The 12,932-nt window shown below is 39.4% G+C and overlaps 1 protein-coding gene across 1 annotated transcript; it reads left to right on the top strand.

Annotated features, from left to right (window-relative positions):
* The first annotated feature begins 10,360 nt into the window (after window positions 1-10,360).
* Window positions 10,361-12,570, top strand: LOC145088079 (RING-H2 finger protein ATL10-like). Its single transcript, XM_079026283.1, has 3 exons — window positions 10,361-10,971; window positions 11,524-11,621; window positions 12,046-12,570. The coding sequence occupies exons 1-3, from the start codon at window positions 10,813-10,815 to the stop codon at window positions 12,392-12,394; spliced, it is 606 nt and encodes a 201-aa protein (XP_078882409.1). The 5' UTR covers window positions 10,361-10,812; the 3' UTR covers window positions 12,395-12,570.
* Window positions 12,571-12,932: the final 362 nt, after the last annotated feature.

Below are 12,932 nucleotides of genomic sequence, written 5' to 3'. Positions count from 1 at the left end.
TGAGAGTATTTTTAGAGTTCTAGGGTTTTGAGGGAAGTTTAAAATCATGGAAGGAAAGGTTAAACCAAGGGTGAAAGAGGGTTAAATATGGAATGAAAGGGGGTTTAAAAAGGTAATGATTATCTTCATTAAAAAGGTGATGATTATCTTCATTAAAGATAACGGCGTATCGTAACAACCTGTCAGATCAGAAAATAGCCGTTGGATTAAAAGAGTCGTTGACTGAAGGTGAAACGTCAATCAATGTTTGCGGAAGCGCTGAGATCAGTGTCACAAAAGTTACATGCTGAAAATATTTCTCCGTCAATTCAAGGTACAACTTGCTTAATCGGGGCTAGCAAGGAGATTGGTGCGTGTGATAGATACTAGTTACATTATCTAACCATCGGCACAGAGTGTTGTGACTTTATCAGTGAGTGGTTTATCTTACTGAATCATTAGACACTGAATAAGAAGAAGGTAGAGAAAGGTTTGTTGCGTGTGATAAACCTTGGTGTTTTGGTCTAACCATCGGCAAAGATTTTTAGATTCTCATCAGCGTGTGTTTTGTCACACTGAATCATTGAATCAGTGTAAGATTGGTAAGAAGGGATAGTTGCGTGTGATAGATCTTGGTGTTTTGATCTAACCATTGGCAAAGAGTTTCAAGTTGTTATCAGTGTACGGTTTAATACAGTGAATCATTCAACTTTTATTTAGAAGACTTGAAGAAGAGAAAAGGATAAGAGATCAAACCAAAGTACTCAGCATGCAAATATAACCAGTATGTCATCATCAGCACAATGTACATCAGCTTATAAGACAATACCAAACATTAGCACAATTAAACAGCAAAATTAATTACAAGGTAATCATTCCAAGTTCTCCAATAATGTAAGCAGTTGTTTGAGAATCCAGTGCCTTTGTGAAGATATCAGCAAGTTGCTCCGAAGTCTTGACATGTTCAAGAACAACGTTTCCCTTTTCAACATTATCTCTGATGAAATGATGTCTGATTTCAATATGCTTCGTCTTTGAGTGCTGAACAGGGTTTTGAGTGATCTGAATGGCACTGGTGTTGTCACAATATATGAGAGTTTTGGAGAACTTGACCCCATAGTCGAGAAGCTGATTTTGAATCCATAAGAGCTGAGCACAACATCTCCCAGCTGCAACATACTCAGCTTCTGCAGTTGAGATGGCTACTGATGTTTGCTTCTTGCTAGGCCAGCTGATGAGACGATTTCCAAGGAAGTGACATCCACCAGACGTACTCTTTTTGTCTAAATTGCATCCTGCATAGTCTGAGTCAGTGTATCCATAAAGTTCAAATGCTGAGTCGTGAGGATACCACAGTGCAAGGTTTTGAGTCCCTTTCAAGTATCGAAAAATACGTTTGACAGCCATGAGGTGAGATTCTTTGGGATTAGCTTGGAATCGAGCACAGAGAATGGTTCCAAACATGATATCAGGACGACTTGCTATGAGATATAAGAGAGATCCAATCATTCCTCGATACAGAGAGTGATTGACATCAGTTCCAGTTGGATCAGCATGTATCTTATCAGTCTTGGATACTGGAGTAGAGGCTGGTTTGCAGTCACTGAGAGAATACTTAACAAGCAAGTCAGAAATATATTTACTTTGGCAAATGGAAATACCTGACTTTTGTTGCTGAACTTCAAGACCTAAGAAAAAGGTCATCTTCCCCATCATGCTCATTTCGAACCTTTGAGACATGATCTCTGCAAATTCCTTGCTCAGTGTCTCATTTGGAGAGCCAAAAATGATGTCATCGACATAAATTTGAACAAGAACCATATCTGAGCCTTTGTTTTTGATGAAGAGAGTATTGTCGATTGCTCCTTGTCTGTATCCATTTTCAAGTAGATACGATGTCAGCGTCTCATACCAAGCCCTGGGTGCTTGCTTCAGTCCATAAACAGCTTTGTCTAATCGGTACACGTAATCAGGATGATCTTTGTCCACAAAGCCTGGGGGTTGATTTAGGAATACTTCTTCTTCTAACACACCATGGAGGAATGCTGTTTTCACATCCATCTGATAGACAATGAAATTCATGTAGGATGCGTATGCAAGAAATAGCCTGATTGCTTCAATGCGAGCAACTAGAGCAAAAGTTTCCCCGTAGTCGATGGATTCAATTTGAGTAAACCCTTGAGCTATAAGCATTGCCTTGTTGCGAGTGATGATTCCATCTTTATCAACCTTGTTACGATAGACCCAGCGAGTTCCAGTGATAGTCTTCCCGGATGGTCTTGGGACAAGAGTCCAAACTTTGTGCCTTTCAAACTCATTCAGTTCTTCTTGCATGGCTTTGATCCAATCAGCATCTTGAAGAGCTGTGTGTATCTTTTCAGGTAAGATCATTGAAACAAAATTAACGTACATGCAAAAGTTATTAGATACACGAGATCTGGTTCGGACACCATCATTAATATTCCCTATAATTTGATCAACAGGATGATCTCGATGTTCAGTGACTGATGCTGATTCCGGAGAGTTTGACACTGACAAGTTATCAGTTTCAGGAGAGTCTTCAGCTTGAAGGATTTCATCAGCACCTAATGAATTATCTGTTGATCTGGCTGCAGTATCTTGATTCAAGGAACATGGAACTGGAACGATAGAATCAGAAGAATCAGCCTTATCTCCAGCAGGAGGGACTTCGTCGAATGGACAAGAGAGAAGCTCTTGAAAGATAGAAGGGGAATGAGTGACTTTTTCATCAGTGTATGATTCCTCATCAAACTTCACATGAATGGATTCTTCAACACATTGCCTGTTTACATGAAAAACACGAAAAGCCTTTGAAATAGATGAGTACCCAACAAAAATACCTTTATCAGCCTTAGGTTCAAACTTGGATGTTGGGTCACGCTGATTTAGAATATAGCAAATGCAACCGAACACGTGAAAAAAGGATACGTCTAGCTTTCGATCTTTCAGCATTTCATATGGTGTCTTCTTGTGAATCCTGTGAATTAGAGATCGATTCTGAGTAAAACACGCTGTATTGACAGCTTCATCCCAAAACGACATAGGAAGACCAGCATGGATCATCAAGGTCCTTCCTGCCTCAATCAGTGTTCTATTTCTTCGTTCAGCAACTCCATTTTGTTGAGGAGTACGAGGAGCTGAGAAGTTTTGCCCAATTCCTTTATGATCACAAAATTCTTCAAGAGTTGAGTTTCGGAACTCAGTACCATGATCACTTCTTAGTTGCTTAACTTTGAGACCTATCAGTGTCTCATTTTTACGAATCAGTGAGATAATTTCCTGTGCAGCATGACTTTTCTTCTTCAGGAAAACTACCCATGTAAAGCGAGTGAACTCATCCACAACCACTAGAGTATACTTATTTCCACCTAGTGAACGGACATGAATAGGTCCAAACAAGTCCATGTGGAGTAAATGAAAAGGGACTGATATACTGGAACATGACTTGGGTTTGAAAGAGGACTTGGTATGTTTTCCTTGTTCACAAGCTGAGCACATCTTGTCTTTCACAACGCTGAATTTTGGGAGCCCTCTAACTAGATCTTGATTGGATATTTTGGATAGATTCTTGAAGTTCAGATGAGAAAACCTTTTGTGCCAAATCCAGCTAAGATTTGTCTGAGACTTTGTAAAGAAGCATTGCATCAGTGCCTTGTCACTCGAGAACATGTCAAGAACATATATATCATCTTTTCTACTTGCTGAAAGTACGATGTTCTTGTCAGTGTTTACAACTCTGCCTTCCTTCTTTGTAAAGTGAACTTCATAGTCAGCATCACACAACTGACTGATAGAGATAAGGTTGTGTTTGAGACCCTTTACATATGAAACGTTTTGAAAAACCACGTTATTGCATTTGATATTTTCATATCCCTTAGTGAACCCCTTTCCATTGTCTCCATAAGTAACTGCAGGACCAGTTTTCTTGACATAATCTTCCAGGAGAGACTTTGATCCTGTCATATGCCTTGAGCAACCACTATCTAAGTACCAAAGATGCTCCTAACCCTGCAGTGCTGAGAAACTAGTTAGAACACACTGACCCATTCGAAGATGGGTCATTCACAAAGTTATTTGATAATAAATTATAACACTCCTTAGGAAGACAGTTTAAAGAATTTGACTTAAGAGTCCATTTTTCATTTCTAACTTTAATATTTTCAGCTCTTGAGGATGATTTATCAAATGAACATTCACTGATCTTGTGAGAAGTATCACCACATCTGTAACAAACTCTAGTACCAAAGTTCTTCTTGGTGTGCAATTTTTTTGATTTAACACATTTTGACATGTAAGATTCACCAAGAGAGCTTTGAGTCCTTTTGTTTATCATTGAGTCACAACTGAATTCAGTGTCAGAAGGAGTTTGATCAGTGTTAGATGATAAGCTATCAGTGTCTGATTTTGACTCATTCACAGATGGATTGCAATCAGGAAAATGCTTAAGTTGTTCATGAACAGCATGAAACACTCCATTTGAGATAGGAAAAGCAATAATATTCTCAGTTAGTGGAGTTGGTCTTACAAGATGTGCAGGATAAGAGGTTGGATCAATTCCGGTAATTTCAACATTATACTCAGTAATACCATCAGAATTAGTAATACAGTATTCATCAATTAAAATTTGATTAATAAAAGAGTTATTGACAAACTTATTTTTGAAATTGTTTTTCATCTCATTCATGGAATAGGACTCAGAATCCTTTTCTTGTGATTTAAAAACTTTTTCAGCTTCTGCAAAAATTACCCCCAAGAATTTTCTCACATGAATGAGGAATTTGAGCTGAAATAATGTAACTTGCATTCTTATGAGATTCTGCCCAAGTATGAAGCACAGTTTGTTCTTTGATCAAAAGATTTTTAACATTGTCAATTTCAGCAGACAAAGAAGAATTTGACAAACTAGTGATTCTAAGATTTTCCTAAGTGGACTCAATAATGTTATTTTTCATGGATATATCAGTTTCAAGAAGATCAATTTGATTTTGCAAATTTCTTATAGTTTGATTCTTTTTAGAATTAATGACACCCAAATACTCAAACATTTTGATTTTTTCATTCATTGAATAGGAAACAAAGTTTTTAACCTGGTACATTGAAGAAGAGTCAGTGTTGTGCTTCCTGGAATTTTCAACAGCATCAGACATATCAGCATCAAATGTACTTTTGCCTTTTTCAAAAACATATGGGTCTTCTATCTTTGCCATTAGACACTTGACTTCATCATCTGATGACTCCTCATCAGTTTTCCATTTTTCTTCTTCAACAACAAGCACTTTATGTTCCAAGTTCTCTGCTTTCAGCTTCTCAATCAGCTTGTTGTACTTCTGCTTCCAGTATTCATCTGAGCCTTGTTTCTTTTTTTACACTCCTTTGCAAAATGATCAGTGCTCCCACAGTTAAAGCACTAAGCCTTCTCTTTCTTATCAGCACCATGCCTTTTATCAGCTTCTGATCTTTTTGAAAACTTTCCACCCATCTTCTTTTGAAACTTTGAGAAGTTTCGACCTGATTTTTCAAAAGTCTTTACAATCAAAGCTGCACTAGCCACAACTTTTTCAAGATCATCAGTGTCATTTTTAGATGAATCAGTATCTGAATTACTTTCAGTGTCTGAATCTGACACTAGCTTTTTGTTGGAGAACAAAGCTACAGATGATTCACGCTGAGAATCTTTCATTAGTTCCTTTCTTTGAAGCTTAGATTCTTCATAGTATCGAAGATTTCCATAGAGACTTTGTAAGTCCATAGAGTTGATCTCCTCACTGTTTTTCAGCACATCAACATGATTCTCCCAACCTGCACCCAGAGAATCCAAAAACTTCTGCACGAGAACAGTTCTATGCTTCAACTGATCTAGTCTCCGAAGATCATTAACAAGAGTATTAAATCTGTTAAAGGTTTGAGTCAAGGTTTCACCTTTCTTAGCAAAAAAATGTTCATACCTTCGGTTAAGATCATTTATTTGAGTAGCCTTGACTTCTTCAGTGCCTTCAAAAGATACAGTCAGAGTATCCATCATCTCTTTTGCTGAGATGCAATTTTGAACTAGCCCAAAAATGTTGTATGGCAGAGAGTAGCTGATTGCGGCACGAGCACAAACATCTAGACCATGTTTTCTTTTGTCATCTGCCGTCCAGTTTTCTTTGGGAGTTTTCTTCATAGTACCATCAGGAACATTATTTTTTAGAGGCTGATACATCGGGACATATGGACCATTTTCGACAATGTCCAACATGTCTTCATCTACTGATTCTAAGGCATAAAGAGCCTTTATTTTCCACATAGCAAAGTTTGTTTCATCAAAAGGAGGAATTTTAGCAGAAGGATGATTTGATGAGTTTGACGAAGAAGAAGATGAAGCCATTTGTTTGATAAGAGAAACCCGCTCTGATACCAATTGAAGAGGCCTTTAGATCAATCAATATATCAAACAATGACAGTAAACAAGAACAAGAGGAATTCACGAAGAAAAACTTTCACTAAGAAAGATAATCTCACAAAGAGATTATCGTGTGCACAAAGCAGCGATTAGGGTTTGTGAAAGGCATAGCCATTCACAAACCTTTACAAGAGATTATATACTGCTATTCTAGACAATCCCTACAAATCAGGGATACGCTAGCTAATTAATTAAGATAACTAAGGAAACTGGATAAATACAAGATTTGATACAATGCACTGAACAAACTAAACTATTACAAACTGAGCTGCTGACACGCTGGTGCTGATACTGAGATATGTGCTGACGCTGAGTCTGTTTTAAACATTATCATATTTCAAGGTTTGACCTTACAATAACACATATTGCCAGGCATATCTGGGTGCCCGACCTACCCTGCTAAGCATACCGGGGTGCTCAACCTACCCCTGCTAGGCATACTAGGGTGCCTAACCTACCCCAATCAGACATATTGGGGTGTCCGACCTACCCCTCTGGTTTATCTCAACCGGTTACGGGGACTATTTCACCCCTACTACTACCACATAAAACATAACATAATCATACTGTCAGACATACTGGGGTGCCTAACCTACCCGTTGGCCCTATCGACCAGATATGGGGACTATTCCCCTTACTACCACTATCACATAACATCGTATCTTGCCAGCACATAAACATATCAGATAGTGGCAAACTAGACAATTATCACGAAGACAATCATCCATAATCATTCCTACTAGTGGGTTGGCATTGTGGCCTTAGACCCACTTCTACTGGGAGGTAACTCACCTCAGTCTCATGAAGTGTCTGAACTGCCCTCGCTGCCAGGATAAACTCCTCTCAATTCCTACACGTAATAATCCTCCTTAACTACCATTTCATGGTCAACTCATGTCAAAGTCAAAGTCAACACCTGGTCAAAGTCAACGTTTGGTTGACTCAACTCATCGAGTTGACCCCACAACTCGTCGAGATCCATAATCCTGAGAACGCTAAAATTTCGACCCTACTCGTCGAGTCTTACAAGAGCTCGTCGAGTTCTCCTTTAAACAAAATCGGGACGTTCTACAACCGACTCGCCAAGTTCATCCTTGAACTCGTCGAGTTCATCTTCATCTGAGTTAAAGTGTTTAATCCTTGACTCGCCGAGTTCTTCTTGAACTCGTCGAGTTCGTCTTTATATGGTTGGGACAGTGCCTTGAACTTGTCTAGTTCTTCGATCTTCGAGCCCCTATTCATGTCTATCTTGTTGAGTCCTCTTCTAGACTCAATCAGTTCGATCAGAAGCCAAAAAGGTTGGGGAACCATACCCCGATTCGCCGAGTCCCCCAAAGTCCATGTCCATACAGTTGATTTCATTCGAGCTCAATGCATCCAGAACATAGATCTGGCCTCCTAGGGTTTATATTACATGTAAAGCTATGAACTTTACGTCCATGCATGGGTCTTCAAGCTCAAAAGACCCAAAATGAAGCCTACAAAGTGCATGGGGCTCCCATGGCCATAAAGTTGGCACCTTTATGCCTTGGGAACTCTCAATGGTTCGAGATCCGAAGTCATAACCCCTTAGAACCACAAAATCCCGAAAATGGCTCTAATAAAGCTTAGAAAAGGTAGAAACTTGCCCTAACTAGAGATCTAAGATATAAATGGTCAAGGCTGGAGATTTTTACCTTGAATGAGTTGGAAATGAAGCAAAACCTCTAGATCTACTTGCTTCTTTTGGAACCCCCAAGCTTCCACCTCTTTCTTCAAGCTTCAAACAATAAAAAAACACACAAAATGGCTCAAGGACACTCCAAATGCTTTAGGGTTTCGAGTTACAGCTTTTCTTGACTGTGAGAGACGATGGAGGCTGAAATGGGACTAGATAAGGCGTTTAAATAGGGTGCAAATCCTAAATATTAGGGTTTCATTCAGGCAGTCCTACTCGTTGAGTCGGGCTCCCGACTCGTCGAGTAGGTTACTTAAGACCTACGTCTAAAATTCAGTCTACTCGACGAGTTGGGCCTCCAACTTGTCGAGTCGCAGTGTAAAACATGTAAATACTTAAATTTAAAATATGTACCGGGAACCAGGTGTTACAACTTTCCCCCACTTATTTCAGACTTCGTCCTCAAAGTCTGCGGCTACATCCGGAAAAAGCTCGGGGTAGTGCTCTCTCATCTCATCCTCCGGCTCCCAAGTATATTCCGAGCCCTTGCGGTGCTGTCATTGCACCTTCACCAACTCCACCCTCTTGTTCCTCAGGTCCTTCGACTTCCTGTTGAGGATAGCTACTGGCCACTCAATGTAGTTCAAGCTATCATCCACCTGAGTGTCCTCTAGTGGTACCACCGCTGAGTCATCTACCAGGCACTTCCGTACCTGGGAGACGTGAAAGGTGTTGTGAATCTGACTAAGTTCGGTTGGCAGATCCAGCCTATACGCCACCTTGCTCATTCGGGTTGCATCCCTGAACGACCTAATGTACCTGGGCCCAACTTGCCCCGCTTCCTGAATCGGATGACGTCTTTCCAAGGTGAAACCTTCAGGAGGACCATATCCCCAACCTGGAACTCCAGGTCCGAACAACGCTTGTCAGCATAACTTTTCTGCCGACTCTGAGCAGTCTGAAGTCTGCTCCGAACCTGCTGGATCCTCTCCGTCGTCTTGAGTACCACTTCGGTACTCCCCATTTCCCTCTGCTTAACCTCACCCCAACATATTGGGGTCCTATACTTCCTCCCTTACAACATCTCGAAGGGAGGACGGTTAATACTCGCGTGATAGCTATTATTGTAGGAAAACTCTGCCAAGGGAAGGTAGGTATCCCAACTACCACCGAAGTCTAAAACGTATGCCCGTAGCATATCCTTCAATATCTAGATGGTCTTCTCGCTTTGACCATCCTTCCGCGGGTGAAAAGCAGTGCTAAAGTGCAAACGAGTACCCAACTCGTCATGAAAATTCTTCCAGGATTTGGAAGTAAACCGCACGTCTCTGTCTGAAATCACGGAGACTGGCACTCTGTGTCAAGCTACCACCTATCGGATATATATGTCGGCCAACTTCTCGGCCTAAATGCTCTCCTGGATCGATATGAAATGGGCACTCTCAGTCAACCAATCCACGATGACTCATATGGAATCCACTCCCCGTACGGTGCTGAGAAGCTTTGTGATGAAATTCATGGTAATATCTTCCCATTTCCACATGGGGGTGTCCAACGGTTGCGTCTTGCCGTGAGGCCCCTGGTGCTCTGTCTTGACCTTCATGCAGGTCATACACCTCTCGACGTACCAGGCTACATCATGCTTCATGCAGGGCCACCAGTAGTCAGGACGAAGATCTCTGTATATCTTCGTCGCCCCGGGATGGATAGAAAAATTAGATTTGTGGGCCTCATCCATCAAAATCTGCCACACTCCGCCCCACCAGAGAGTGTGTGTGTGTGTATTCTAAAAAAATATATATATAATTGAGTGTATAAAGGTATGGTATGTGTTACATTCTCCACACCATTTTGTTTGTTACAATCATATGTCAAATCACCTCAACACTATTTCATATTTGCTAAGAAATACCACTATACAACCACACCATATTCAAAAGGAAAAACAAATAATTTTTTTTTTAATATCTAACAGATGATTGGTAGAAACCTTCTCCACTTTGAGTTTCCATACATTAAGTTACGTTGTAAGGGCCACGAATCTTAATACAGCATGGAGACGAGACGGTGTTCCTATAGCCTCCACGACGTTGAGGCTGGCCAATTCAGCCTCCTCAACACTGTTTCCAGCCCATACGAGACTGCCCTAAAAAAACTCTATTTTATTGTAGGGAGCTAATAGAGAATATTGGTAGTACAAGGTTATATCTATAGTAAGCCAATAATGAGGGGTCTATTGTAAACCCGCCTATAAAATCTTCTGTCTCTTCTAAATCCCTTTCATTGGTACACTGTTCTGCCTCTTCCAATCCACTCCCATCGCAAACCCACTTTTTTTTCTTTGTTGCAGATTCTTCCAAGTTCATCAATACCCACTAAAATCTTCGATCGATTTTCAAACATATTCCATCGAGCATTAGCTAATTTCAGTTTCTTTTGATTCCACGTTTGTCTATGAGACAAACAATGAGATTTCGAGGAGATATATACAACGATATGAGAACAGACAAATACAGAGTCTCGATAGGTTCTAGAGAGAAAAAAACAGACAAAGATCACATGATTCTAAGTTAAGTTGGATTTTAGGGTTTGAGTAGATGATGGTGTGAGCACAATTGACCTTCAATTCTTAGTTTCTTCATAGTTCACGATTGGTTTTCGGTTTGACTGAGCAAAGTTGTATACGAATTATAGAATTTTTTCTCGAAGAAAAATGATGTCTCCTGGGATTAATTTGGTGATGACTGTAATCGGATTTACTGTAAGTACTATGTTCATCGTCTTCGTGTGTACAAGACTCATCTGTGCTCGTATTCATTACATATCTTCAAGACGATCCTTTCGCATGTCTTCTAGATCTGATCTCAACGTTGTAAGTACCTCTGTTCTTTGATCTGTGCATCTGTTCAGAAATATAATTATATCTTTTTATCTCACTTGCGTCACAAAACCCATCGGACATTCAACCCCATTAATAACCAAAAATTTCCCAAATTAGAAGTACGCGTATCTCCAAAAACAGTGTTATATTGCAAACTTCCTATAGCAATTTCGGTATTCTGAATTTGGGTATGTGAAAAGTGGTGTCAAGCAAAAACTTTCGTGAAATAGCTAATCATGAAAAACAAAAAAGCGACCCAAAAGTGCATGTAAGAAGATATAATTTTGAAACTTTCACTCATGTGATTATTCTTGAAGTGGTACTTGTGTTTGCAAAGATATGATACCTGAGGGTCCAAAAAATACTACTAGGTTAGGCCTCAAGTTTTGTTTTCATCCCTCTTTTGCAACTTCAAGCCAAAAAAAGATTGTTTATACTCATTTTCTTCTATCATTCATGTTCTTCTTTTACAAACTCTTTTAGGCTCCAATTATTGTGTTCACCCATGATGATTTTTCTCCTTTTTTTTTTTCTGTTGGACAGTTGGAGCGTGGCATACGTGGTGCTGAACCTCTTGTTGCAGCAAGCTTCCCTACAAAGAAGTACAGTGATCCCTTCTTTTCGTGTGCAAAAGATGCTCAGTAAGTACACTTCCTTTATATGAATTTGTTACAAGAACATATTTAAGGCCACAATTAGTGAGATGTTTTTTGGGTTTTTATGTTCTTGGCCTATTTAATGAGAAAAAAAAAATCAATCTTTATGGTTTCTAAATACAAGATTTATATCCCACAAGCTACAAAACGAATATCAATCAATTTGACATGGAAAGGTCAAGACTTTCTGCCTTGTTCTTGAACCATCTATTTTGCTTTAAGCAATCAATGATGTGTTTTATTATATTGAAAACAAGGTCAAATCAATACTTAATTATCATTGATTAGAAGTTATCAACAACACTATATTACTAAAAACGGATCTAATCTCAAAGAAGTTTTACTTTTAGCCAATGGATTACTAGTTGACTTTGAGGTTTGTTGACTTTTTGACCATGTCTTCTTGTAGATGCATAGTTTGTCTTTCGGAATACCATGCGGATGACACGTTGCGTATTCTTCCTTTCTGTGGACACTTTTTCCATTCATCATGCATCGACATATGGCTTCAGCAACACTGCACGTGTCCCGTCTGTCGAGTCTCGTTACGTGAGACTTTCGACAGACGATACACGCTGCAACCCGTGTCCAGCTCAGCGATCCGATTTCCATCAAGAGCTGATGACAACCGTCGGATCGATCCCACCACTGTTGGTCAACTCCGGTCAAATAACAACGAACAAGAAGCCGAACCGAACAACTCAAACATGAATGAGACCTCAGGGAGCAAACAATCTGGAAGCCGATCAGAGGTTTAAGAGCTCTTATTGTTGTTTTGGAATGAGTGAATGATGGTAATTAGGAATTTGTTTGTTGTGGTGTATTAGTATTTGTAAATATTGAAAAATCAGAATGGCTTGATAAGTAAGTAGCTTGTTTTTGCGGTAGTTGTTTACATATACATATATAGAAGAAAGTTGACTCTTCCCTTTTATTAGAACGTATCTTTTTATTCATATAACACAAAAATCCAATTGAATTCTAATTTTTATATTATTATAATCAAATTAAAAGTCTAATCGACCAATTTTTCTTGTTTTACGGTATAATAACCATCACATGTGGCCAACACATGTGTTGTAGGAGATTCAAACTCGAATATTGGCGAAGTAGTTCTTTAAGAGGATAAATCATCATAGTACTATATAAGAAAACATGAGTTTTCTTGGAAAAGAGGACACCTGTCCAAACTCCAAAGGTGATCGAAGGGTTCTTAGCTTCTTCCCTTTTTTATGATTTCTTTCGGCTATTGGGCTGATTTTAGTTTTATTGGACAAATTGTAGTATCACTATTAA

The sequence above is a fragment of the Lactuca serriola genome, chromosome 2 (genome assembly GCF_051521515.1).
Source record: "Lactuca serriola cultivar US96UC23 chromosome 2, Lser_US96UC23_V15, whole genome shotgun sequence".
Lineage (NCBI taxonomy): Eukaryota > Viridiplantae > Streptophyta > Magnoliopsida > Asterales > Asteraceae > Lactuca > Lactuca serriola.
The sequence above is the reverse complement of the archived record's forward strand: the minus strand, read 5'-3'. Positions and strand labels throughout refer to the sequence as shown.